The sequence below is a fragment of the Palaemon carinicauda genome, chromosome 21 (assembly GCF_036898095.1).
Source record: "Palaemon carinicauda isolate YSFRI2023 chromosome 21, ASM3689809v2, whole genome shotgun sequence".
Taxonomy (NCBI): domain Eukaryota; kingdom Metazoa; phylum Arthropoda; class Malacostraca; order Decapoda; family Palaemonidae; genus Palaemon; species Palaemon carinicauda.
In genome coordinates, this window is record NC_090745.1 from 101,913,498 (window position 1) to 101,940,927 (window position 27,430).

The window sequence follows — 27,430 nt, forward strand, 5'->3', positions numbered from 1 at the left end:
TGCTTTATTATCATGTGAAAAATTTCATATTCGTATATGTACGAATGATATTTGCAAGGTGAGGTTACCGCAAGTGTCGGTTGACCCTCACACTATCTGTATGGGTTGCAGGGGGTTTGAATGTGCTCTAGATAATAGGTGCAAGGAATGCGAGGGTTTAAATGATGATACTGTAATTGGTTAGCTATGAAGCGCTATGTGCGCAAACTTGAAGTTGATAGAGCTAGGAGAGCTAAATCAAAGTCCAAGTCTGCTAGTGAAGCTAGCTTAGATTTATCTATTGACCCTTTAATTGTAACTTCTTTGGAAGTTATTCCTTCCCCGAATGTAGTAACTCCTGCCCCTTCTACAGGATCTGTGCCTACGGATGACCCTGGGTATGCTAGGATAGCTGCTGAGTTAAGAGGCCATTAAAGCACATTTTGAGGCCTTTAAAGGTAAGGGTGTAAGTGAAATTAGTGCTTGTGAAAGTGCAGTGGAGGTGGCAGCTGATCTAATCTTTCATACCCCTAGGTCTAGACCTCTACCAAGCTCCCAGGACCAAGGGAGAAGGTACGTCGAAAGCCGAAAGGGGGTGAGAGGTGCTTATCCTCGGTCAGTCGTCGCCTCAGACAGTCCTGTTGCGACCTCCCAGGCTGCTCTTGACCGCCGTAGAAAAGGCATGTCGGATACGTTTTGTCTTCACCTGATCCTTCTCCCAGACGTAATTGGTGTTACGAATCAAGACCAATGAAGAGAAGGTGGAACCAGGATGTGTCTCGCTCTCCCTCTCCCGGTTCGAGCAGCCGAGAACCTGATCCTTCGGAAGACGATTTCGATGTTGTTCCTGTTAAGAGGATGAAACAGAGAGTCCTTAGCCCAGTTAATCCTGCTAAACTCCCTGCTTCTTCTGCCAGCGCTCCCAAACAAGCCGTACGACAACTGCCCCCTTCGGAACCGCGAGAGCCAGCAGAGGTTGCTAAAGCTTTCATGGTTGTTATGCAGGAACAACTTACATCGTTAGTTCAAGCTTTCAGCCACCCTCCTTCACAGTCCGTCAGACGTAAGGACGTCTCTTTACCTGTTAAGAGATCATCTTCTAAGAGGGAACTTAGTATCTCTCCCAAGAAACCTCTGCGCACTTCGTCGGCCGTACGACAACGCACACCCTCTTCATCGGCACGATGTCAGGAATTTACTTCCTCCCGCTCTCGGCGCCAGGACGATACTGCCTCTCGTTCTCGGCCCCAGGCGATTCCGTTTCTCATTCGAAACGCCAGGACGTTACCGCCTCGTTTTTTAGGAAACAGGACGAATGCAGTCTGCATTTTCAAGACGAAGGCAGCCTGCTTTTTCAGGACGAAAGCAGCCTGCCTTATCAGGACGATTCCGTTTCTCGTCATCGTGACAATACCGCTTCTCGCTGACAAGATGTTAGCAGCGCTCGGCGCCAGGATACAAACAGCTCTCGGTGCCAGACTGCTTGCAGCCCAACTCTTCAAGATGTTATCCTTGAGCAGGACCTCGAAGATATTTCGGAAGAGGAAGAAAAGCCTGCCGACTCTACTAGTGATCATAAGGTTCTATCTCGCTCTCTTTTGGAACTTTATGGGGAGGAATTTCAACCTTCGGCCCCTCGTTCTCCTCAGTCTCAATTTACCAGGAAGAAAGCTACAAAGTCTTCGGCCTTCATCAAAATGAAACTTTCAATTTCGGCCAGGAAAGCTCTTGCTAAGGTGGATGATTGGATGAAGGAACGGAGACAAGCTGTCAAGACCACCTTTTCTTTCCCACCATCTCGGCTCACTTCCAAGGCCGGTATGTGGTATGAAACAGGGGAACTTTTGGGGTTAGGAGTGCCTGCCTTCTCCCAAAGTGACCTCTCTGCTCTTGTGGACTCGGCAAGAAGGCATGCTTTAAACTCTGCCAAGGTGATGTGGTCCATGACGGAGCTTGATCACCTTGTCAAGGGAATTTTCAGGGTTTTCGAGGTTTTTAGCTTCCTGGACTGGTTTCTCGGGACTCTGGCCAGGAAGACTGAACTCCTGGAGGACACGAAGGACCTGACGAGTATCATGTCCTGCATGGACAAAGCTCTAAGGGATGGGGCAAATGAATTGGCTTCCCTTTTCTCAGCAGGGGTATTAAAGAAGAGGGCCCTTTTGTGCTCCTTCACCTCTAGATCTGTGACTGTTGCCCAGAAGTCGGAGCTCCTTTACGCCCCTTTTCACGTCATCTCTTTCCTGAAGCTCTGGTCAGAAATATCTCCCTTTCTCTGGCACAGAAGGCTACTCAGGACCTTTAGGTTTCGGTCTGCTAGGAAAACCTTACCTGTTGCTCCTGCTCCTCTGAAGAAGGAAGAGAAGAAGTTTCAACAGCCCTTTCGGGACAGGACCTCCTCGAGAGCGGATTTTAGGGGGAGAAGACAAGAGTCAGGGCCAAGGCCCAGCAGAGGTGCGTTTAGGCCCCGATCCAAAAAATGAGATGGAAGTCCTCCAGACAACAGTAGGGGTAAGACTGTCTCGTTTTTGGCAGTCTTGGAAAAGGAGAGGGGGCAGACACTTGGTCCCTCTCGATCGTCAAGGAAGGTTACAAGATCCCCTTTTTAAAGAAACCGCCTCTCTCAGACACTCCCCTAGCCTTAGTGGCTCAGTACACCGACGCGGGGAAACGAGAGGCTCTTTTGGAGCTAGTTGACCAGATGTTGGTCAAGGGAGCAATAGAGCCAGTTCAAGACCTTACCTCCCCAGTCCTAGATGTCGGCTCTCTGAACGCCTTCGTGGAGAAAACAAAGTTCACCATGGAGACGACTCAGTCATTGCTGGCTGCAGTTCGTCCAGGCAACTTGATGGTACAGTATCTCTCGACCTGCAGGACGCTTATTTTCACGTCCCCATTCATCCGTCTTCAAGGAGATATCTGAGATTTGTGTTCCCCAAGTTTTCACCAGACTGATGGCGAATGTGGTAGGCTGGTTACACCAGGAGGGGATAAGGGTATCCTTCTATCTAGACGACTGGCTGATCCGATCACAGTCGAAAGAAAAATGTCTGGAGGACCTACTAAAGACATATACGATGACTCAGGACCTGGGACTCATCGTCAACTGGGGGAAGTCTCAGACCGAGCCGAATCAGACTATTCTCTATTTGGGGATAGTTCTGAATTCAGTTCTTTTTCGGGCTTCTCCCTCCCAGGAGAGGCAGACCAGGTGCCTAGACAAAGTCAAAGAATTTTTAAAGAAACAGGAATGCTCAGCGAAGGAGTGGATGAGTCTGCTGGGAACTCTATCCTCCCTAGATCAGTTTGTCCCGTTGGGGAGACTGCACCTAAGGCCTCTGCAACACTTCCTCGCAAAGGTTTGGAACAGAAAGATCCAGGAGGACTCCTTTTCTTTTCCCATACCGACAAAGATCAAGGACCTTTTGATGTGGTGGCTGGACCCAGCTCTGTTGGGAAAAGGGATCTCCTTGTTCAAGAAGAACCCCGACCTAGTGTTATTCTCAGACGCGTCCGAGTCAGGCTGGGGAGCAACACTAGGGAACAAAGAGGTCTCAGGTATTTGGGAAGGGAGTCAGATCAGTTGGCATATCAACAGGAAGGAATTGATGGCCATTTTGTTAGGGCTAAAGGCCTTCAAAAGACTGTGGAGATCAATTCAGGCAACACCACAGCTCTCGCGTACATAAGGAAACAAGGGGGAACTCACTCCCTCTCTCTGTTTACAACTGCGAGAGAGCTTCTCCTTTGGGCGAACGAGAACAAGACTCAGCTGTTGACGAGGTTTGTTCAAGGGCAGAGAAACATCAGGGCAGACATGCTCAGCAGGAGGGGACAAGTTCTTCCCACAGAGTGGACTCTCAACCCGCATGTCTGTCAGGGCCTCTGGAAGTTGTGGGGCAGACCTGTAATAGACCTTTTCGCCTCCAGTTTGAACAAGAGGATCCCAAACTACTGCTCCCTAGTCCCGGACGAGGAAGCTGTTGCAGTGGACGCCTTCTTGATGGATTGAACGGGGTTGGACATGTATGCCTTTCCCCCGTTCAAGATCATCAATCTGGTTGTCAGAAAATTCGCTCTCCTCGATTCGGGACGAATGATCCTAGTGGCTCCATTCTGGCCTGCGAGGGAATGGTTCACCGAAGTGGTAGGCATGCTGATGGACGTTCCAAGAAGACTCCCGGCAAGTCCAGATCTTCTCAGACAACCCCACTTCGAGAGATTTCATCAAAACCCCCTCACTCTCAATCTGACTGCCTTCAGACTGTCGAGAAGCTCGTTAGATCTCGAGGCTTTTCAGCACAAGCGGCGAAAGCTATTGCCAGAGCAAGGAGGATCTCGTCACAAAGAGTCTACCAGTCAAAGTGGGAGACCTTTAGAGCTTGGTGCAAGAGGCACAAGGTTTCCTCGTCCTCTACCTCTCTAAGCCAGATTGCAGACTTTCTTTTGTACCTCAGGCAGGATGCTAAGCTGGCTGTATCTACCATTAAAGGATACAGGAGCATGCTCTCAACCGTCTTTAGGCATAGAGGCTTAGAGTTGTCTCAGAATAAGGACTTGCAGGACCTCATTATGTCCTTTGAGACGACGAAGCAGGTACAGTTAAGACCCCTATCTTCTGTGCTCCAAGAAATTTGAGCCTATCTCGCAAGCCTCTCTTCGAGATGTGACTAAGAAAACCCTCTTCCTTTTGATTCTAGCGACTGCCAGAAGGGTCAGCGAGGTCCAGGCAATCGAGAAGCGTGTAGGCTTCAATCAAAATGGAGCGGTTTGTGCCTTAAGGTTCGACTTTCTCGCCAAGAACGAGAACCCTTCGAAACCCTGGCCCAGGACTTTTGAAGTCCCTAACCTCACGAATCTAGTGGGTCAGGAACAGGAAAGCCTCCTTTGCCCGGTTAGGGCTCTCAAGGCTTATTTGGCCCACACTAAGAACGTGAGGGGTGCATCCAACTTGTCATGGTGTTCGGTGAAGGATCCTCAAAAAACCCTGTCAAAGAACGCTTTGTCCTTTTTCCTGAGGGAAACTATTAGGGAAGCCCACCTCTTATGTGAGGAAGAAAACTTTGCCCTGCTGAAAGTACGGGCTCACGAAGTAGAAGTAAGAGCCATTGCTACCTCACTGGCATACCGGAAAAATATGTCAGTTAGGCAGATCATGGACGCAACGTTCTGGAGGAGCAACTCTGTCTTCGCTTCTCATTACCTCAAAGAGGTAAGAGTGGACTATGACAAGTGTCATACCTTGGGCCCATACGTAGCTGCGGCTTCTGTATTAGGCAAAGGAGTTACTACCCCCACTCAACCTTAGTTTGTGTACATGTATATAAGTTTGTGTTTTTTATGGTTGTCTGAGGTCCTCGTCTTGTGGTGCGGTTCCCTCAGTCCAGATAGATAGTTTATATCTATTTTCTGCAAGGTTAGATGGTTAGTTTTAGTAAGGTTGCAAGTTCTTTTTTATAATATGGGGCGAAGGTAGTTTCTGAAGTCTAGTCAAGTTGTTGGTCCTACCCCTTTGACAGACTCGATTGAGTTGTTTGCAGTGTAGCAGGTCTACTCCTGGCTGAACACTCCTAAGGGAAAGTGACTCTAGAGGCAATAACCTTTGAAGTCAGCTACCTTAGCAGGTAAGGAATCAAGGTGTTTGTTCTCCTACAACTCTTTTGTTGTTTCCCCAACTATGTTTTTCTGTCTGTTTCCCTCCTCCAAATGTGTGAATCAGCTATATATATATATAACTGCCAGGTAAGTACTATTCATAAAAATTGAGTTTTTATGATAAAACAAAGTTTTGTGAATACTTACCTGGCAGTTATATATATATTTTAAAGCCCACCCACCTCCCCTCAGGAGACAGGTCGGGCAAAGATAATCTGAGGAACAGAAAACGGGAATGATTCCAGGTACCACCCTGTAAGGGTTGTTAACCATCTAACCACACAACCACCACAAGGCGGTTGCCGCGATTTTTTATTAAATTCTGCCGAAGTCGGAGACTCAGCTATATATATATAACTGCTAGGTAAGTATTCACAAAACTTTGTTTTATCATAAAAACTCCATTTTCTATCATGTTGTTATTGAACTTTTTTGGGAGAATATTTGTTTTTCCCATCTGTGGGTGTATTTTCCTTTTGTATTGGTGAACTATGCTATATGGTATGGCCACAGATAATCATTCACTGTGCTTCTACTCTTAAATGTAAAGTAAACAGGTTACTCTTGAATTAACTTAATCCTCACTCTTTATATGACTTGCTGGAGAAGTAATTGTGATTTTTCCATGTGTTACTCTCAATGTGTTTCTTGAACACAATAAAATTGCTGATTTAGGACTAAAGTCATATGTATATGCTCAAAGTGTTACGTCATCTAATGTTTTTCTTTGGTCAGTCGTGCACTCTTCTGATGATGGATTGGATACTTTAGCGGTTTTCAATAATTCAGATCTTCTATTTAGTGGAAAATCTTTCAGGTCAATTGGGTTCAATTATGGATATGATAAATAGGGTAGTTTCATTGAAACTTCAGCTGTTGTTACTCATGTTGCTAACGATGATTGTAATGTTTTGGGACCTGTTTCCGGCAATAATGTTAGCCTAGCTTCATCATAACCAGGATATGCTATGCCTTCCTTCAAAGTAATAAATATCTGGTTTTATCTTGATTTTAATGTGAATTCCATTGATATGCATCAGTTTAACACTTCTTTTTGTCCAAAAATAAAGTTACTGTCAGGTTTTGTGCAGTGCATTGGCTTCTGCTCCTGTTGACAAGAATGTGCTACCATATAAAAGCTCTGGTATTTTACATTCTCTCATTTTTAATGACAAGTTAAGACAAAGAGATTCCTCTATATAACCTTGTAGACTAGTCTTATGTTCTCTGCCAAAGGGAAGGGCTTTAATTCCGGCAGTTGTAGAATTCTGCCGTTACCTTAGAGCACCATGGTAGAGACTCAGACCCAGACAGGCATACAGTTGCAGCCAGATAAGTGCTGGCCTCGAGTCCAGTTTTCAAGGACATGTGTGGGAATTATTGACATCTGAGCAGTATGCTAGCCCAGGATGCTTCCTCTTTGGACATGTCACAAGAGGCAAGTAAGGTCTCCCTTTCCACTGGCATATCAAAGAAAGTTAAGGTGTACAAAGTAAAGACACTGTTTATGCCTGGAGTTCAATTTAGTGAATAAAAGAAGTCTAATGCAATTATCAGTGCTTTTCCTGTTAATAAGACTACCAACATGGATGAGGTAGGTGCAGGAAGCAGTACTGATACTGGCCAGGTGTAAGATGTAAATAAGTTACAATTATTGGAACTTTTAAATTAAAAAGCAATTGTGAGATTAACTGTCTCACAAAGACAGTTGATCTTGGTCTAGAAACTGGCTTTCGAGAACTGTGCTTTCATAAGTGAAACTCATGAACCATAGCCAGATGATGGTGCTGATTGGGTGTCAGATATGCCTAGTGCATTTTTACTTGAAGAAATTGCTATGCTGTACCCACAGAGAATGGTTCAAGTATTACATTCTTTAGCTTATTCTGCTAAATCTCATCATATGCAAAAGTCTGCTCCTAATAATTGGGACCCAATTAGTAGTGTGTTAATGGCCAAGTCCAGAAGGTTGAGTCCTATCCTTATTAAAGAAAATGTATTGCATTCCACTTCTGGGGATGCATCCCTTATCAAAATTTCCGATTTAGATATCCTGTTAGGTCAGCAATAGTGTGAAGTCTCAGGCTATTCAAATAGCAGTTCAAGAGCTGTTGAAAAAAGCATAATAGAGGAAGTAAGGAGTTTTTACAACTGTCGATGCATCCCTTATCAAAATTTCCGATTTAGATATCCTGTTAGGTCAGCAATAGTGTGAAGTCTCAGGCTATTCAAATAGCAGTTCAAGAGCTGTTGAAAAAAGCATAATAGAGGAAGTAAGGAGTTTTTACAACTGTCGATGCATCCCTTATCAAAATTTCCGATTTAGATACCCTGTTAGGTCAGCAATAGTGTGAAGTCTCAGGCTATTCAAATAGCAGTTCAAGAGCTGTTGAAAAAAGCATAATAGAGGAAGTAAGGAGTTTTTACAACTGTCGATGCATCCCTTATCAAAATTTCCGATTTAGATATCCTGTTAGGTCAGCAATAGTGTGAAGTCTCAGGCTATTCAAATAGCAGTTCAAGAGCTGTTGAAAAAAGCATAATAGAGGAAGTAAGGAGTTTTTACAACTGTCGATGCATCCCTTATCAAAATTTCCGATTTAGATACCCTGTTAGGTCAGCAATAGTGTGAAGTCTCAGGCTATTCAAATAGCAGTTCAAGAGCTGTTGAAAAAAGCATAATAGAGGAAGTAAGGAGTTTTTACAACTGTCGATGCATCCCTTATCAAAATTTCCGATTTAGATATCCTGTTAGGTCAGCAATAGTGTGAAGTCTCAGGCTATTCAAATAGCAGTTCAAGAGCTGTTGAAAAAAGCATAATAGAGGAAGTAAGGAGTTTTTACAACTGTCGATGCATCCCTTATCAAAATTTCCGATTTAGATACCCTGTTAGGTCAGCAATAGTGTGAAGTCTCAGGCTATTCAAATAACAGTTCAAGAGCTGTTGAAAAAAGCATAATAGAGGAAGTAAGGAGGTTTTACAACTGTCTTTTACTTGTTCCAAAATTTTCAGGAGGATGGAGACTAGTTCTAGATGTTTCCAACTTGAACTAGTTTTTGGTTCTAATGAAGTTTCAATTGAAGCTCCAACATTGGTGATATCAGTAATACAATGAGGGGATTAGATGTTCTAAATAGTTTTGACCCTATATCGGGGTTAGTGCCCTCGGTGCAATGCAGGCGTTACTGAAAGGGTCATGGCATTCCTTTTACCCATAGATGCACTTTCATTATATCTTTCTACTTTACCATTGTTCTATGTTCCATATTTCTGCCCAATCCCTACTAACTTTTACCTCATAGTGATTCTATGGTTTTACGCTAGATACACTTGGGCACTGAGTGGCTCCATATATAGCCCAAATCCATAAATCTAGATGTTGTAAAGTTGGCACTTTCACTTAATAGATTGTTCTATTCAGAAATGTGTGGAAGTTAAAAAACCATATTTTTTGTAATTAAGTTAAAAAATCATATTTTTTGTAATTATTTGTATCAATTGTAAGACATTTAGCTATGTCTTGTGTTAGCTTTATGAATTAATAATAATATTTCAAATAATTATTTTTATAGGAATATTCCTGAAGAAAGTGTTACAACAGCACAACCAGTGTCACATCAAGCTTTAGGTGAAGCTGTTGGTATTTTCCCTTGGAGAGCCAAGCAAAACAATCATCTGTCTTTCAACAAGGGTGACAGGATCACTGTGCGAGAGCAACAGGTATGTTAATTTTTGCTAAATTTTATATGCTTAATCATGATAATGTGAAGGCTTACAGGACTTGTATTACTAAAAAGCTTCCATTATTTATTTGAATTTGAATATGAACTATGCAGATGAGAAGAAAATTGGACGCTAGAAAAAATTTGATAAAGATTCCCTGCACATTCTTGAATATTATATATGTTAGAACGAAACTTTTTTGATATAGTATAAAATGTAGTACAGAACAAGAGTAAGAAAGAGGATTAATATGTACTGTATATTCTAAGCAGTTCACTTTAATATGTAAATTTTGACTTATAACAGGTTGTTAAGGGTGTAAAATAGACTCAATTTAAGGACTAAAAATCCTACTCAAGTAGTACTGTACAGTAGAAAGAAAGTCTGTGACTACAAACCAACTGCTTATAGAGGCCATTTTTGACAATTTTTTTTTTTTAAACAAGTAACTTGCTTGAAAATAGAACAAGAGCAGCATCCAGCACTCTATCCGTTGGGCAGTTGTTATGCACAGTGATGGATCTCAGCCATCAACTGATTTCATTCTTTGTTTATTTGTGCATATTCACAGTTTATTCCTGTGACTCGTTATTGATATTTCTTCATGGTGACTGTATTATTCCGTTTTGTTTTTTTACTGCTTTGCATATACATTGCACACTTCCTTTCATCTATTTTGTTATATTACAACCTAAATCTTTGTGCATTTAAGTGTTAGAATTTATGCCAGTATTTCTGATGACCTGTCTATTAGGAATGGTCTGTTGTTGATGGGTCGTGGGTAAGTGGTAAAAAAAGAACCTTTACTTTTTATTATTATTATTATTATTATTATTATTATTATTATTATTATTATTATTACTTGCTAAGCTACAACCCTAGTTGGAAAAGCAGGATGCTATAAGTCCAAGGGCTCCAGCAGGGAAAATAGTCCAGTTAGGAAAGGAAATAAGGAAAAACTACAAGAGAAGTTTAAGAACAATAATGATATTAAGATAAATCTTTTGTATATAAACTATAAAAAACTTGAAAATAAAGAGGATAAAAACTGCAAAATAACAATAAGAAGAGAAACAAAACAGAATAGTATGCCCGAGTGTACCCTCAGGCAAGAGATCTCTAACCCAAGACAGGGGAAGACCGTGGTACAGAGGCTATGGCACTACCCAAGACCATAGAACAATGGTTTGATTTTGGAGTGTTCTTCTAGAAGATCTGCTTACTATAGTGAAAGACACTCTTCTACCCTTACTAAGAGGAAAATAGCCACTGAACAATTACAGTGCAGTAGTTAACCTCTTGAGAGAAGAAGAATTTTTTGGTAATTTCATTGTTGTCAAGTGTATGAGGAAAGAGGAGAAGTTGTAAAGAATAGGCCAGACTATTCTGTGTATGTGTCGGCAAAGATAAAATGAGCCGTAACCAGAGAGAGAGATCCAATATAGTACTGTCTGGCCAGTCAAAGTACCCAATAACTCTCTAGCGGTAGTATCTCGATGGGTGGCTGGTGCCTTGGCCAACCTTCTAACTATATAGTTAACATGCAACTGTTTCCAAATGCGTCGAAGGAGGGGTAGGTTGCACACCTGAATGACCTGGTCGTTTAAGATGTTAAGTCACGAGAGTAAATACATTTACGCATCATTGTCCTTAAAATGGAAGCAGCCTTTCTAGTACTGCAAAAATCCAAAAAATGTTTGATGAGCAACAACACCACCGTAGGGGCTTACATCAACAAGCAGAGGGAAAGCAGAAGCGGTTGCACCTTTAGGTGATGTTTCATACTGTAGAGTTGTCAGCCTGATACGTTCCAGGAAAGAAGAATGTACTAACAGGCTGACTCAGTTGCCTAGGACAGGATGTATGGTCTGGGAGTCTACATCATTGAGTAGTGGAGAGGCTTCTTGCCCTGTGTAGTTCCCCAGGGAATTGACCTGGTTGCCACATGGCTAAACAGGAAGCTCCGCACGTTTTGCTCCCCCTTTCCAAATTCTTTGGCCATGTTTAGAAATGCCTTCCAACACCCATGGGATCTCCTGGAAGCGTACTCCTTTCCTCCGTTCAGCATGATCCGCCTGTTAATCAATTGAGTGTTGACTACTCCAGGACTCAGGAAGACCTTGGTGGCTCCCAATTGGCCCCATGCAAAGTGGTTTTCCAATCTCTTAACTTTTCTAGACAAAGCCCCAAGAGAACTATCTGAATGATCCACACTCCTTTATCAACTGTACCTTTTGAGGCACCACCAATCCATGCACTCATTGGAAATAAACAGTTGGAGGCTATTCAGCATATCCTCAGATATAAAGGATTCTAGCGAAGCAGAACACAGATGTCTTGGTACCTGTGGCTCTCCTTTGCATCTGTCTACTTGGGAAAGTGGGCTATTGTAAGGGATACTTCTCTAGTTGGAGTAACTTGTGCAGATTGGTGTATTTCTTCGTCTTCCTTCTCCAAGAGAAGTGGCCCTCAAGTCACATCTATCAATGGCTTTGAGCAGTGTAGCCCATCCCAGGACCTCAGGACCTCAGAGGGGTGACGTAACCCTAGTCCTCAAGGCTCTTATGTTTACTATGTGTTAGCTTTAGAGAAGGTCATCAGAAAGATCTGACTTTCAAGACTCTCTTTTTGTTAGTCTTAGCATCGGCAAAGAGGGTGAGTTGCATGGACTCTAATTTAGTCACTCATGCTCAGGGGTATGATGGAGAGGATATGCTTTTGTGTCCCATGAGGGTTCTGCATTGCTATTTCAAGAGGACCTAACACCTCAGGCCTGAGTGTCAGCCACTCTTTGTTAGCACTGGTAGGGTCAAGAAGAGGGCTTAAGGAACATGATCTCCTTCTGGCTTTGTGAATTGATCAGTACTCCTTACGTCTCGACTGCTGAGAGAGTCGTGGTATCAGGTAGGATCAGAGCTCATGAAGTCATGGGTATAGTCCCCATCTGTAATTGTTCCAACACGAAGTACTTACCTCGAACTATTTTCTTAGGAGTATCTGGGATCTCCTTCCATCCGACCAGAATTTTGTGTAGTTTACCCTACTCCCGTTTTCTATGCGGGGCATCTCTGACGGAGTGATACGCGCCCAGAGACGACCCAGGGTCAGAGAGCATGCTTGCTCAGGTCTCGCTCTACAGTATGATTCTGGTCGCGTCGGCGTTAACACCCTGACGCTCTCTCTTAACCCAGTGCGACCCTTTGTGTCCCCGATCCCATTGTGTCTCACGCGGTCCCCACGTGGTCCCTTTGTGTGTTTGCCTATCCTTTCCCTCTGTGTTCCTGTATCTCGTGGTGTATTACTAGTGCGTTATGGAGCATCCCCGTCGTTGCCCTGGGCCTGTGGCCGTCAAATCGTGTGGCGCTTTCCTCTCTAAGCCCGAAGTTGACCCGCACTCCTTGTGTTCGTCGTGTAGGGGCAGTGTGTGTTCCCCTACAGTCAGTGTCCGGAGTGTGAGTCCTGGAATGAAGTGCAGTGGGTGCGGTACGGCACTAAGAAGAAGAAGGCCTCTCGACGGTCCCCTAGGAAGTCCAGCGTCTCTTCGCCCCTCGCTTCGCCCGGCGTCTCGTCGGACAGTCTCTCTCTGCCGTCTTCCCCTACCCAGAGTAGTGGTCGAGGTAAGTCTGTTGCGGGGAAGCGGCCTGTGGCCCTTCCCCAGGAGTCTGTTTTACCTGACAGTGGGATTATGTCTTCGGTCCAGGCAAGTGGGGGGCCTGAGGGGGGGGCGGGTGTGTATCCGGGGGCGGAGCCCTGGTGAAAGCAAGTACTGTCTCGTCGGACGATCCGATGGGTAAAACGGCAACAGTTTCTTCTCCCGCCTCTTGGGCAGGTTTTTCAGGTGCGTCACCAGCCGAGGGTGTCGCCGAGAAGGACAACTCGCCGCCATCAGACACCCTCGGGTGGGGGCCTCCGAAGACGACCTTCAGATTGCCCCTGAGGACAGAAGAGGAGTTTGAGACCTGGTTGCCCAGCGAGGAGCTCCAACGCCTTCAGCTACGTTCCCGGCGGACTTCATGGAGCCTTCGTCGCCGGCCAAATCCCATGCAGAACCACCAGTAACGTGGCAAGATTCAGGCTCTCCAACGAAGTCCTACAGGACTCTAATTTAGTCGCTAATGCTCGAGGGGTGATGGAGAGGATATGCTTTTGTGTCTTATGAGGGTTCTGCATTGCTATTTCAAGAGGACCTAACACCTCAGGCCTGAGTGTCAGCCACTCTTTATTAGCACTGGTAGGGTCAAGAAGAGGGCTTAAGGAACATGATCTTCTTCTGGCTTTGTGAATTGATCAGTACTCCTTACGTCTCGACTGCTGAGAGAGTCTTGGTATCAGGTAGGATCAGAGCTCATGAAGTCATGGGTATAGTCCCCACCTTAATCTGTAATTGTTCCAACACAAAGTACTTACCTCGAACTACTTTCTTAGGAGTATCTGGGATCTCCTTCCATCCGACCAGAATTTTGTGTAGTTTACCCTACTCCCGTTTTCTATGCGGGGCATCTCTGGCGGAGTGATACGCGCCCAGAGACGACCCGGGGTCAGAGAGCATGCTTGCTCAGGTCTCGCTCTCCAGTATGTTTCTGGTCGCGTCGGCGTTAACACCCTGACGCTCTCTCTTAACCCAGTGCGACCCTTTGTGTCCCCGATCCCTTTGTGTCTCGCGCGGTCCACACGTGGTCCCTTTGTGTGTTTGCCTATCCTTTCCCTCTGTGTTCCTGTGTCTCGTGGTGTATTACTAGTGCGTTATGGAGCATCCCCGTCGTTACCCTGGGCCTGTGGCCGTCAAATCGTGTGGCGCTTTCCTCTCTAAGCCCGAAGTTGACCCGCACTCCTTGTGTTTGTCGTGTAGGGGCAGTGTGTGTTCCCCTACAGTCACATGTCCAGAGTGCGAGTCCTGGAATGAAGTGCTGTGGGTGCAGTACGGCACTAAGAAGAAGAAGGCCTCTCGACGGTCCCCTAGGAAGTCCAGCATCTCTTCGCCTCTCGCTTCGCCCGGCGTCTCGTCGGATAGTGTCTCTCTGCCGTCTTCCCCTACCCAGAGTAGGGGTCGAGGTAAGTCTGTTGCGGGGAAGTGGCCTGTGGCCCTTCCCCAGGAATCTGTTTTACCTGACAGTGGGATTATGTCTTCGGTCTAGGCAAGTGGGGGGCCCGAGGGGGGGGCGGGTGTGTATCCGGGGGCGGAGCCCTGGTGAAAGCAAGTCCCGTCTCGTCGGACGATCCGATGTGGGGTAAAACGGCAACAGTTTCTTCTCCCGCCTCTTGGGCAGGTTTTTCAGGTGCGTCACCAGCCGAGGGTGCCGCCGAGAAGGACAACTCGCCGCCATCAGACATCCTCGGGTGGGGGCCTCCGAAGACGACCTTCAGATTGCCCCTGAGGACAGAAGAGGAGTTTGAGACCTGGTTGCCCAGCGAGGAGCTCCCCCGCTCCCCTCCAACGCCTTCAGCTACGTTCCCGGTGGACTTCATGGAGCCTTCGTCGCCGGCCAAATCCCATCTAGAACCACCAGTAATGTGGCAAGATTCAGGCTCTCCAACGAAGTCCTACAGGACTCTAATTTAGTCGCTAATGCTCGAGGGGTGATGGAGAGGATATGCTTTTGTGTCTTATGAGGGTTTTGCATTGCTATTTCAAGAGAACCTAACACCTCAGGCCCGAGTGTCAGCCACTCTTTATTAGCACTGGTAGGGTCAAGAAGAGGGCTTAAGGAACATGATATCCTTCTGGCTTTGTGAATTGATCAGTACTCCTTACGTCTCGACTGCTGAGAGAGTCGTGGTATCAGGTAGGATCAGAGCTCATGAAGTCATGGGTATAGTCCCCACCTTAATCTGTAATTGTTCCAACACGAAGTACTTACCTCGAACTACTTTCTTAGGAGTATCTGGGATCTCCTTCCATCCGACCAGAATTTTGTGTAGTTTACCCTACTCCCGTTTTCTATGCAGGGCATCTCTGGCGGAGTGATACGCGCCCAGAGACGACCCGGGGTCAGAGAGCATGCTTGCTCAGGTCTCGTTCTCCAGTATGTTTCTGGTCGCGTCAGCGTTAACACCCTGACGCTCTCTCTTAACCCAGTGCGACCCTTTGTGTCCCCGATCCCATTGTGTCTCACGCGGTCCCCACGTGGTCCCTTTGTGTGTTTGCCTATCCTTTCCCTCTGTGTTCCTGTATCTCGTGGTGTATTACTAGTGCGTTATGGAGCATCCCCGTCGTTGCCCTGGGCCTGTGGCCGTCAAATCGTGTGGCGCTTTCCTCTCTAAGCCCGAAGTTGACCCGCACTCCTTGTGTTCGTCGTGTAGGGGCAGTGTGTGTTCCCCTACAGTCACGTGTCCGGAGTGCGAGTCCTGGAATGAAGTGCAGTGGGTGCGGTACGGCACTAAGAAGAAGAAGGCCTCTCGACGGTCCCCTAGGAAGTCCAGCGTCTCTTCGCCCCTCACTTCGCCCGGCGTCTCGTCAGACAGTCTCTCTCTGCCGTCTTCCCCTACCAAGAGTAGGGGTCGAGGTAAGTCTGTTGCGGGGAAGCGGCCAGTGGCCCTTCCCCAGGAGTCTGATTTACCTGACAGTGGGATTATGTCTTCGGTCCAGGCAAGTGGGGGGCCCGAGGGGGGGGCGGGTGTGTATCCGGGGGCGGAGCCCTGGTGAAAGCAAGTCCCGTCTCGTCGGACGATCCGATGTGGGGTAAAACGGCAACAGTTTCCTCTCCCGCCTCTTGGGCAGGTTTTTCAGGTGCGTCACCAGCCGAGGGTGCCGCCGAGAAGGACAACTCGCCGCCATCAGACATCCTCGGGTGGGGGCCTCCGAAGACGACCTTCAGATTGCCCCTGAGGACAGAAGAGGAGTTTGAGACCTGGTTGCCCAGCGAGGAGCTCCCCCGCTCCCCTCCAACGCCTTCAGCTACGTTCCCGGCGGACTTCATGGAGCCTTCGTCGCCGGCTGAACCCCATGCAGAACCACCAGTAACGTGGCAAGATTCAGGCTCTCCAACGAGGTCCTACAGGACTCTAATTTAGTCGCTAATGCTCGAGGGGTGATGGAGAGGATATGCTTTTGTGTCTTATGAGGGTTCTGCATTGCTATTTCAAAAGGACCTAACACCTCAGGCCTGAGTGTCAGCCACTCTTTATTAGCACTGGTAGGGTCAAGAAGAGGGCTTAAGGAACATGATCTTCTTCTGGCTTTGTGAATTGATCAGTACTCCTTACGTCTCGACTGCTGAGAAAGTCGTGGTATCAGGTAGGATCAGAGCTCATGAAGTCATGGGTATAGTCCCCACCTTAATCTGTAGATTAAAACAATTTTTCACATAAGAAATAAAGGAAATTCACTAGATGTGTTCCACACATGCACTCATTTTCAAAGGTTTGTAATGGTAATTATTGAACGATTTGTAACCCCCTAATATAAAAAATGAATACAAATTAATAATTCACAATGAAAAATAAAAATACTAAAGCAATTTAACTGGCCTGGAAATTAGATGAAAAAGTTACTACATTGTCTCATGCTAAGCTGTGAAGGGTGTCTGTATCATTTCTCATGGCTGCATGCAGTGCCACTTACGTGCTGTTGCCGCTGGCGTTATGGATGACTAGATTGAGTCCACCATGTTTGTGGAGATTTCCAGTTTGGTGCACTTGGAAGAGATTGTTGCCTTGTAGACCAACCACTGCGAATACAATACATACAATACAGTCAACCCATTTGCCAGTGTGCCCATCTGATGGGCTGCCACTGTTGTTGTCTTTTTAGCTGATCTTCATATTTTTTCTAAGCCTCAAATCATAATTACCTAACACTGTCATTTTCCATTTTCTGTCTTCAAAATATTTCAACCATTTCTCCTACAAATTACCTAATGGCTTTCATCAGCTTCTTCCTCTATGAGAAAATGATGATAAAAAAAGAAAGATGTTAACAAGGCCCGGTATTTTTTTTAGACTTGGCTTCTCTAGTTTGAAAACTAATTACATACACGAAAGTTAATATTGAATACCGTGTATTGTTTATAGAGACATTGTATCTCAACTCATATTAGACATTTAAAACATATTAATTTGAGACTTGCAGATAGTGTTTCATTACACCCGAGAAATTCTGTGGATCTCGGTTTAGTCTCGATCGTACAGAACTTGTCCACCAAAATTTTGCTTACAAAGTGAAATTTTTGCTCACAGACTGATGCAATACAAGTAAACCATTTTGAATTTTTATGTTTGTACTTTACTGTATACCAATTTTCTCATGTTTAGTAACTTATAACTTGAGGTACTACCTAATTCTTAATGATTGGCTTATTTTTTTTTTTTTGGGGGGGGGCCTTTATCCCTGTGGTTCATAAAAAACAGTTGATTGTACTATGCAAGAAAACCAGATTTTTTATGTTTGTTAATGACCTCTTTCTCACTCGGTCATTGTTCACATTAATGCTTTGGCTATGACTAACAGGGTTGTTCATAGATGCATTATATGTCTTCAAGTTTTCCCTCATTTTTTGTTTTGGATCAATTGCAGTGTCCTAAATTTTTTCTATAGGATTAGAGTTCCAAAGGGCTTCCATTGTAGAATTGTCTGCTGCCCTGTTGAATTCTCCAATATGCTATAATTCCTTTGTGTGGATTGTTCGTTTGTTAGTTTGACCGGCCTATTAGGCGGATACGGGCTCTTGCAAATATTGCTGCTACAAAAGTATGAGAACAAAGAACCTTATCTGTATTCTTGTATCATCATCATTATCTCCTCCTACGCCTATTGACGTAAAAGGTCTCAAGAGGATTCATTGGCTAGATACATCAAAGTATAGAGTTGCTAAATAGTTACTCTGGAGTTACGAGATGTCACCTTATTGTGAAATGAATTGTGCTGTACTATTAACTCCATAAACTTGAATCTTTTTGGCCCTTGGTTCTGTTTCACGACATCCTCGATCTTATTCCCGGGTGCAGTATACCAGTAATTTTTGTTAAACATGATATGCCTAAAGTAATATTGGGGAGATTTGAGAGAAACAGATGAATAAGGAAAAAGCTAATACCAGGAACTTGAGAAAAATTAATTTCCCCTTCTGAGTTTATCTTTTTCCTTTCATGTTATGGCTTGAAATAAATTTGTTCTTGAAATAAGCTCAAGTAATGTAACATCTTATTGGTCAGGTAGCTAGAGGGTCAAACTAACAGCTTATGAATATTGGGTAAGCATTGAAGTATATACCTATCTACCATGGCACTTCCCCAATTTTGGGAGGTAGCCTGCATAGAAAAAAGGGGATCTTTTTTCTTATCATTCCTCATTGCTTGACAAGGGACTCAACTGAGTTTGGTTTGTATTGAAATATAATTTTTATTATGAACATTTGCTTTTTCTACTAGGTATTTTCTATTTTCTAAGTATTTTTTTTTTTCATAATATATAGGATCAGTGGTGGTACGGTCAGCTCAATAACACGGGTGGATGGTTCCCAAGGTCTTTTGTGAGAATGGTATCAGGACCTACTGCAACCACATCTCCTGTCACTACTCCTCAGGAAGCTCCTGAAGAGCCACCCATGCCAGACAACTTGATCCATGATGATGTATCAGAGTTCTATCAAGCTTTGTATCCATATTTGGTACGTAGTGAAGTCCCGTTTTGTAAGGTAATGTGTCAGGAAAGTGAATAATAGTAAGATATATATCCCTTAAGAATTAAGGAATGGAGATCATTATTGTTTAAATAATGAAATATATAGCACACCTTTCATATTCTTACTGAATTACACATTCAGAACTTGTCTCAGCAGATGGTATTGCTATAAAATTATGGGAGCCTAGTGGTTTCATGGAACTATTAGTATAGTATGTTTTAAAAAATTCTCATTTTTTTTTTAATTAGTACCAACAGGCATTGAAGTTTTAAGTCTAGTGAATATGACACATTTATTTTTACTGATAATAATCTTACATTTATTGAGTACAAATTAGTTTATAGAATAGGATATTAATTACTAAATAAGGAATTAACCTGTAACCTGGATGTGTTGTTATAGGTATAGGGTATCATATGTGCTATACAAATTGAGAGTTTGTTTCTGGATTTTGGTACTTATTGAGGCACAACTGTGTCATATTATGCAGCAGAATTTTCTCTTTTGTACAAAAATTGGTTTTAATGCAGTGATATGTTAATCATTCTTAGGGAATGATTGAGCTGTTTTTAGAGTACATTATGACAGAATTCACATCCTTGCTTGATAATGGTTAAAGTAAAAAGTATTTATATGACTGTCTATAACACTGTTTTTTTTTTTTTTTATGTATAATACAGGTGGGTCTACTCATAACCTACCATCTCACAGACCATTACCTACCTGCGGTTGACTAACACACTAGGTAACCCACTGCAATGCACCACATTTTTTTCATGTGCATTCTATCATGGTATGTTAGTTGATACTACCCATCAGAGGTAATTGCACATTATTAACACAACTTCAGTACAATGTAAGACGACTCATAACACGAAAGTCATCCCCACACCACGTTATAAGTAACAAAAGACGCTTGTTCATATCTAACTACACTCGCTGATACTTTAGAGTTAAAAAGTCACTAATAATTGATCTTTGAAATTCATCCTCAATTGAAAACAAAAGTGAAAAAGACTATAATGAAGCCAACCTAAAGAGGGGTAATATTTTAATTACTAGATAATGACTCAGCAAGATAGTTTTATGCCTATAGCAGGAAGGGAGGAATGAGGACCACCATTGTTTTGAATTAGTGCAGTTCATTGAAAAAGAAGAATGTTTATATGCCTTGGAAACACGCCAAACAGTGAAGCAGAAATTTTGAGGTTAGAAAGAAAAAGTGAAACAAGAATGTGTATCTAAGTTGAGATTGCTGGACTACAATACTTTATGGATAAAGTTTCCAATTGATAAACAATACTAATTTGTAGTATTTATAAGGTGAATACTATTTTACTGTGCTTAACAGACAGACACTTATAAAGGTAAACAAAGAGAAATTGACCAGTGTCATTAAAATAGGCTGATCTAATCTATTGAAAAGTGTTGAGGAGCAGAGGTGGTTAGAGAAATAGGAAATGGGGAATTATGAGGAAGGAGTCTAGTAGGAATGCTCAGAAAATGATGAAAACGTGTATTGAACAGAATGAAAATTTGGTAAAAAAGTACAACGACAGAAAATGGTGTAGAGAACTCATTTCAGGCCTCAGCATGCAAAAGAATAATATTTATGTAAAAAAATGTCAATGGTATGTATGATGGTTATTTTTCATCTAATTTGTACAAGGTTTATTAAACTTTTATGATTAGAGGTAGACAAACTAAAAGCGTATTTATGTTAGGTAAATCAAGATGTAACTTTAGTTTACTTTAGTTGGTTATTATTTAGAACCTTCTACTGTACTGGATGTCATTACTATGCAATCAGAATTTAGCATTTCTCATGCATTTTTACCTTCTCAAAGGTCTCCCTCTCTACTAGTCCATGTTTAATAGGAAATAATTTTAAGAATGAATAAAATTTTTCTTTCAGTCTGGCGAACCAGGTGACTTGACGTTTAATGCTGGAGAGATCATTCTAGTTGTTAAAAAAGAAGGAGATTGGTGGACTGGCATTATTAACCAAAATGTTGGCATCTTTCCATCCAACTATGTAGAAATGATTCAGAATCAGGTAAGTCTAGAAAATTTAATTTCTCAGATTTTTAAAATTTGACCAGTGTAGGGATATTTTGAAGTTTTTGTTTGATGTTAGGTCATAAAATACAAATAAAAAAGTAGCTTTGAAAGCCTGTGCACATGCTATCAAATAACCAAATGTGTAAATAATGTACAATGGGTAAAAGCTTTAGAGAGGAGCTTGCTTTTGGAAAGCTTAACTTTTGCAAAACTATGACGTACTTTACACACATTTCATAAATACTGATGAGCCACTTTGTGGAAGTCATGGCTGTAACTAGTTGCCTCTTGAATTAGGTTGTGGTGAATAGTGCAGCAGACTGTTTATTTCCTTCTTCAATACATGTAAATCTGATAGTCATTCAGAAAAATTGCTTTTTATTTATTATGATTTTGAGGTAGTTATCTTTTAGGATAAGATTAGAGAATAAGCTTAATTGATTGTGTTCTTCACTGTGAGCTCTCAGTGGCTATGGCAACGGTTTTAGAATAGTTTTAATAGATCATAACAAGTGTTATTACCACCATCACCTATCCTCCCCGTCCTCCTATTACGGCAGTTTATTACTGCTAGTACTGAAGACACTGTTGCGGAACAAGTCGTGGCGTCAACTGAGGCGGAGAATGTGGCTGTTGAGACAGGGGAGTCATTTACTGAACAAGAGCAAGTTGTTGCTTCTGAAGCGAATGAAGAGGTATCAATTAAAACAATTTTATTATGCTATTTTTCCTTGATTCTTATCTCTGGTGGAGGACATGAGATGATTATGCTAATGAGCCAGTTGTGGTGGTGGTAACCTGCGTGCTTGACCAAGCTAGTATGCTGGTGGAGGAGTGTCTCCTGTATATAAGCAATTTTATGCTATTCTAAGTTTTTCACTACAAAATTTTCATCATCAGTAAAATGCTGCTTTTCAAATTTTAAAAGTGCTTTTTGTGATACGCTGCTATTTCTTGGGGTTGATGAAATACATTCTCCTTGATTATGCACTGCAGTCTTCTTATTCAGTAATTATGAAGCTTTTTTTATTCATGAACACTACTGTAGGAAAGCTATAATTCTCCTAGATTCATTGTTTTATGATAGCCTTTTTATTTCTTCTTTACATGTTCTGGGATGGTAATCATAGTAATCTTTTTCTAGTTTTCTTTGAAAGTTTGAAATGGAACTGGAGTAAAAATGTTGCAATGCCAAAAGTAGGCTTGAGAACTTTGCTTTGTAAGATATAGGTTATTAGTGATATTAAAAGTTGTTCCAACACAGAGACTTACCTCGAAACACTTTCTTAGGAGTTACCTGGAACCTCCTCTCAAACGACCAGAGTTTTGTGTAGTTTACCCTCCTCCCATTTTCTATAATGATAGGCCTAGCGGAGGAGAACGTGCCCCGAGATAAACAATGGAATGAGTATCATAATAGAAGATATCAAAAAGACTGGTAGATAGGGGAAAGTGAAAGATGTTGTAATAAAAGGGTTGCCTTTACTAATAGTAGGAAAAAAAATGTTACCTTGAAGAGACACATGACTCAGACGTTATTGAGAGAGCAGCGAATTGAAAGACTGTCAAGACTGGTTGACTGGTACTGTAGGTGGAACAAAGGCATCCAGTACAGACCTACAATGCATACATAATGCCTCTTCTCTGTACTGCATTAAAAATAATAGTTTGGTGAGACGTGGTGTCCAGTGGCTTGAAAATTGAGATGTTAAAGATTGAAATAGATTTGTGATTAGAGGGGATGAACAACAGTTGGTATGAAAAGCTGTAGACAGAGCATTAAATAAGACAAAGACCTATAGGATGACCTGGTACTAAATCGTGAAAAAGAGTATAAATATGAAGACCTAAACCAGAGCCAATTTAGATTGATAGTGCATAAAACACTCATATCTGGTTTAAAGCCATAAAAATGTTATGATGATTATAATGGTGAAATTTTACTCATATGATGTTATGCTGATAATGCGAACATGAATACTGCACCCGCAAAAACAAAATTTGATATTTGTGACCAGTGAAAAGCATTTAAAAAGAGAATAGATTTGGGTACAAAACTAATAGATTCATTTAGTTTTTTTGTGCAAAGGAACAGATTGTGCTAAAAAATTGATATACAGTACTAGGTTATTTTTGCTTAATTGGTTCTAATGTGTAGCTTGTAACTTTAAAAATTTTCAAGAATTTGAAAGTGAAGAGTAAAGTTTTCAGATCTGGGTTTTGTGTAATTTTTTTTATGCATTTTGCTTCTATTTTTCCTGGCTTTCATTAATAAAAAATGATTCATTGCCGAAAGAAGGCTGAGTGCATAATCGTTTTGTATTTTTATCAACACTTGGGTTTTACCTTAATTTAAGTTCCCATTTCCAGAAGAAAAATTTTGCTGAACTTAGGGTTTACCTTTTTGATTTCCTACATAACAAAATTATCTGTAAAATGTTCTCATTTTGTAAATTAATAACTCCTTTACAAAGAGTGTCCAATATTATTCTGCTGTTTCCTACTTTCCTATTTAGTAAATTGCAAACCCTGCTATTTACTATACAGTATTTAGTTCCCATTTTCAATTGGAAATCTATTACCAGTGAGACCTACCATTCCCTTAATCATTGTTCAATTTTATACGTTTGGTGAACAAGAATTCCTCATTATTTCATATTGCTCATTTTATGAAACAGTACTGGAAAATTTTAAGGTTGAAATTAGATATTGTTGATTGGCTAAGTCTCCTCTAAAGATTATTGCTGGTTTTTTATGTGTTGAAACATTCTGCCTCCCCACCCTCATATATCTTTTAAAGAAGAAGTTGTAAGATTGAGAAATATCACAAAAAGTTAGACATTAAGAAGTTATGAGTTGTAAGCTTTCAGAAAGAAAATTTAGTAAAAATGCTTGGTTATAATGATAGCTGAGATCTTTGCATTATTATTGAATTATGATTACATCTAAAGTTAAGTGATTAGGTGATCACATGAGTGCAAATTTTATTTTAGGTAATAAGTGGACAAATTTTTCTCTATTTTATTACATTGGAAAAACCATTGATTCATATAGGCTTATGCTTCAGTTCAAAGTGGACAACCACACATGCAGTGCTTTGAAAATATGATCATAACCCCCGTCTGTCTCTCTCTCTCTCTCTCTCTCTCTCTCTCTCTCTCTCTCTCTCTCTCTCTCTCTCTCTCTCTCTCTCTCTCTCTCTCTCTCTCGTTCTATACTTTATAGGATTCTTCTCTCTGTACATTAGGAGGATATTTTTTTTTAAGTAGATGAACAACTTTCCTCTTAGAACAGAAGCATCAGTCTATATAAAGTATTTACATGTTTACAAAATTGAGTTTTAAGGAGTGCGACTTGACCCGATTCATTGCGTGTACACTGGAAATTCTCTTTGCATTTTGATTTCTTTCACATGTATTATTTTATTAATGTATATGTGTTTACTTTTAAAGGTCACTATTTTTCATTTGTAAGTTTTTCATTTTTGCTAAAAGTTAATGTACAGAAAATTTATCAGAAAATCTCATATATCATATGGGAATTATAAAAATAATTTCAGGGCTATTTGCATACCAGTGTGAATCCCTACCTACAAATCCAGAATTATCGATCCCCCCTCCCCCCACAATGCACACATACAGGCTGCATGTACCAAATGAGCAAGCCTGGCTGACATAATGTATTCTTTTTGGTATTTTTATCGGAAAATTTTATGGTTTTGTTCTATTTAAATATCGTCTCTGACATTTTATGCATCTTTCAGCATAATCTTAACAAAAATTGTAAATATTTGCAGTATACGAGCAAACAGAGAAACAAGAGGAAAACACCTTAAAGACAGGCAGCTAACATTTATTTACGTACACTTAACCCTCGGCTGTAGCGTTTTTCTACTATCCTGCCTACTTGAAGAGCTGCCCAAATATCTAAATGACTGCTATAGTGCACCCTGGTTGATCGAGAAATTCAAATACTGCCGGCTCCATGACACACACACAAATAGAGCGATATATGTTAATTTCATTCGTAAACTAAGATTTTATTTGGTAGAGTGAGAGGCATGTAGGAAAAGCCCTAGAGACGAAAGGTATGAAGTGAGAGTGGTAGGTAGAGAGTGAGAGGCTTTTATATACCGTTTACTATACAAAATAATTCTTTGTAAAGAAAATATACACTGTTTGAAATATGTGACAGAAAATATTGCCGACTCGTTACTGAAAGTTAGACTATTCATTATTCATAACCAATAAACAAACCTAGTCTACATGTGAAAACTTTAAAAACCCATAGGGAAAATAGAAAATAAAGCTTTTATATATCCTGTACTAAACAAAAGTAATGCTTTAATAAACCCTGTAGTTTGTATAGAAAAGCCATACTGTTTAAGGTATATGACTGAAAAAATATTGCCGACTCATTAGCGAGAGGCTATTCAATGCCAGCCCCAGAACCCCTTCAACCCACCCAAGATCATCATTATCCCCAAAAGGGTAAATAAAATGGACTACAGTATTTTATGTTTTGTTTTTGTTATTTAATTAACAGTTAGTTATTTGGTTTGTAATTAAGGTAATTTTCATTAAAAAAGAGATAAAAATAGGGTAAAGAGGTTGGGGTATGAATAAGTTTTATTTCCATGAGTTCTTCAGTTCGGCTATCACGTTTCTGTCCATAGTGCGGCAATAGCGGTACAAATTAGGCGCGATAGCAGAGTGTTAATTGTATATTATATAGTGTACAAAAAAAACATATTCCTCAGAAAATCAAAGAAAAAGTTGAATTTATATGGAATGCTAAAATAGATAGCTTTCCCTGGAATTTTGGAAGAAAAATTGAATAAGTAGTTATAAAGGTCAGAAAACAGTTGCCCATGGGACCAGATGCACTTGCTTAAATATGTAAGAAGAATATTTTAGCAATAAAGCAAAGTTGTTCAATTAGAAAAGCTATTTTAGACTTGGAATATAGATGTTCTCCCAACCAAAAATAGAATAAGATAATCTAAATTTTCAAAATTCGATTCCAAAGGTCGTCAGTCGCGCTCCTTAAGAAATTAATTTCATATGCACTTGCATTGTATCATTTATATATAGTCTTTAGTATTTAAAACATTTTTATGAAATATATTTCCACTTCATTGCCCCAATTTTTCTCTAAAAGGATTTTTGGTCACAATGCTAAGATTAATTAAGAGTTACATAATTATTTTACTCTGTAAATGCAGTTTGTACCCAAGAAGTAGCTATTCACATCCAACTCGTTTTATCATTTTCATTTTATTTATGAAGTGTTTTTCTTTTACATATTAAATTTTACCATCAATAAATCTAATGCGTATGAGAAGTACAAATTAATATGAATAAGCATAAATTTGAATGTATAATTTAACTGCATGAATACCTTTCCTTTTAAATCAACCAAATGTGCCAATATATATATGTAGGGAGATTTTTCTAGTTAAGATAGGTAAAACTTTCCATACACCATAGTGTAGAAGTAAGTTTTTCACAACCTCTTGTTGTTAGTGATATGGCACAAAGTAATCTTTTCAGGTATGTGTATGTCAAAAGTCGAATTTACTGTAGAATTTTTGTAGCTTATCATGATAGGCAATGGTTTAGAAGTCACTTCTTTCCTTTTTTTATCCTTTGTTTTTGTTTTTAAATTATGAGGGTAATAAAAGAAGTCACAGATGTAACATCATCCAGTGAGAACGTACTTTAAGAATTTCAGTCATTTTTATTAGTTTTCTTATTCTATTGTAAATCATATCTGCACTTAGTATTTTTCCTCAGTATTTTTAGGCAGTTTAGATTCTCTTACTGTTAAATATAGTGTACAATATAGAATGTAGAAAGTAATAATCTAAGTACTATATGTTGTGATATATTGAGATGCATAGTGTCTGTATCAGTTACCTTCATACTTTTAGTAGTACAGTATTCTATACCTTTTATCATTACTTGTAATGTTATAAGTAGATTTTATGAGTTGAACTATTGCTTGATTATTTTATAACTTAAAAAATTAAACTCAATTTTGGGAGGTAATGGACCGTGAAATTTCTAATTACCGCAGTGTGAATTGGTTTAACAGAACACATTCATTCAGTTGTTAAAAAGTCTCTCTAATATTTTCATCTTGATATATTTTGTGGTCAATTTGCATGAAATTTAGCTTGTCATTCAGTAGGTAAGTAATATGTTAAGGAATATCACCCAATTTCATGCAAATAGATAGGATGTTTGGTATTAAGGATTGAGAATGTTTCTTTTTGATGTTTTGAAGATTGTATTATTACCAAATGGCTAAATGTTTGCTATGGCATGTACTGCTATGGTATTGCTGTGTGTTATTACAGGGTGAAAAACTAAATTTGATTAATAAGAT

General features: G+C 41.0%; 1 protein-coding gene across 1 annotated transcript in view; it reads left to right on the forward strand.

Annotated features, from left to right (window-relative positions):
• The window catches only part of LOC137615380 (intersectin-1-like), a 377,240-nt gene that overhangs the window by 128,159 nt on the left and 221,651 nt on the right, over positions 1-27,430 (forward strand). Inside the window, exons 20-23 of the mRNA XM_068345199.1 lie at positions 9,209-9,356; positions 18,770-18,964; positions 20,895-21,035; positions 21,601-21,735. Coding sequence (XP_068201300.1) covers positions 9,209-9,356; positions 18,770-18,964; positions 20,895-21,035; positions 21,601-21,735 — 619 coding nt within the window. The remainder of the gene's footprint in view (positions 1-9,208; positions 9,357-18,769; positions 18,965-20,894; positions 21,036-21,600; positions 21,736-27,430) is intronic.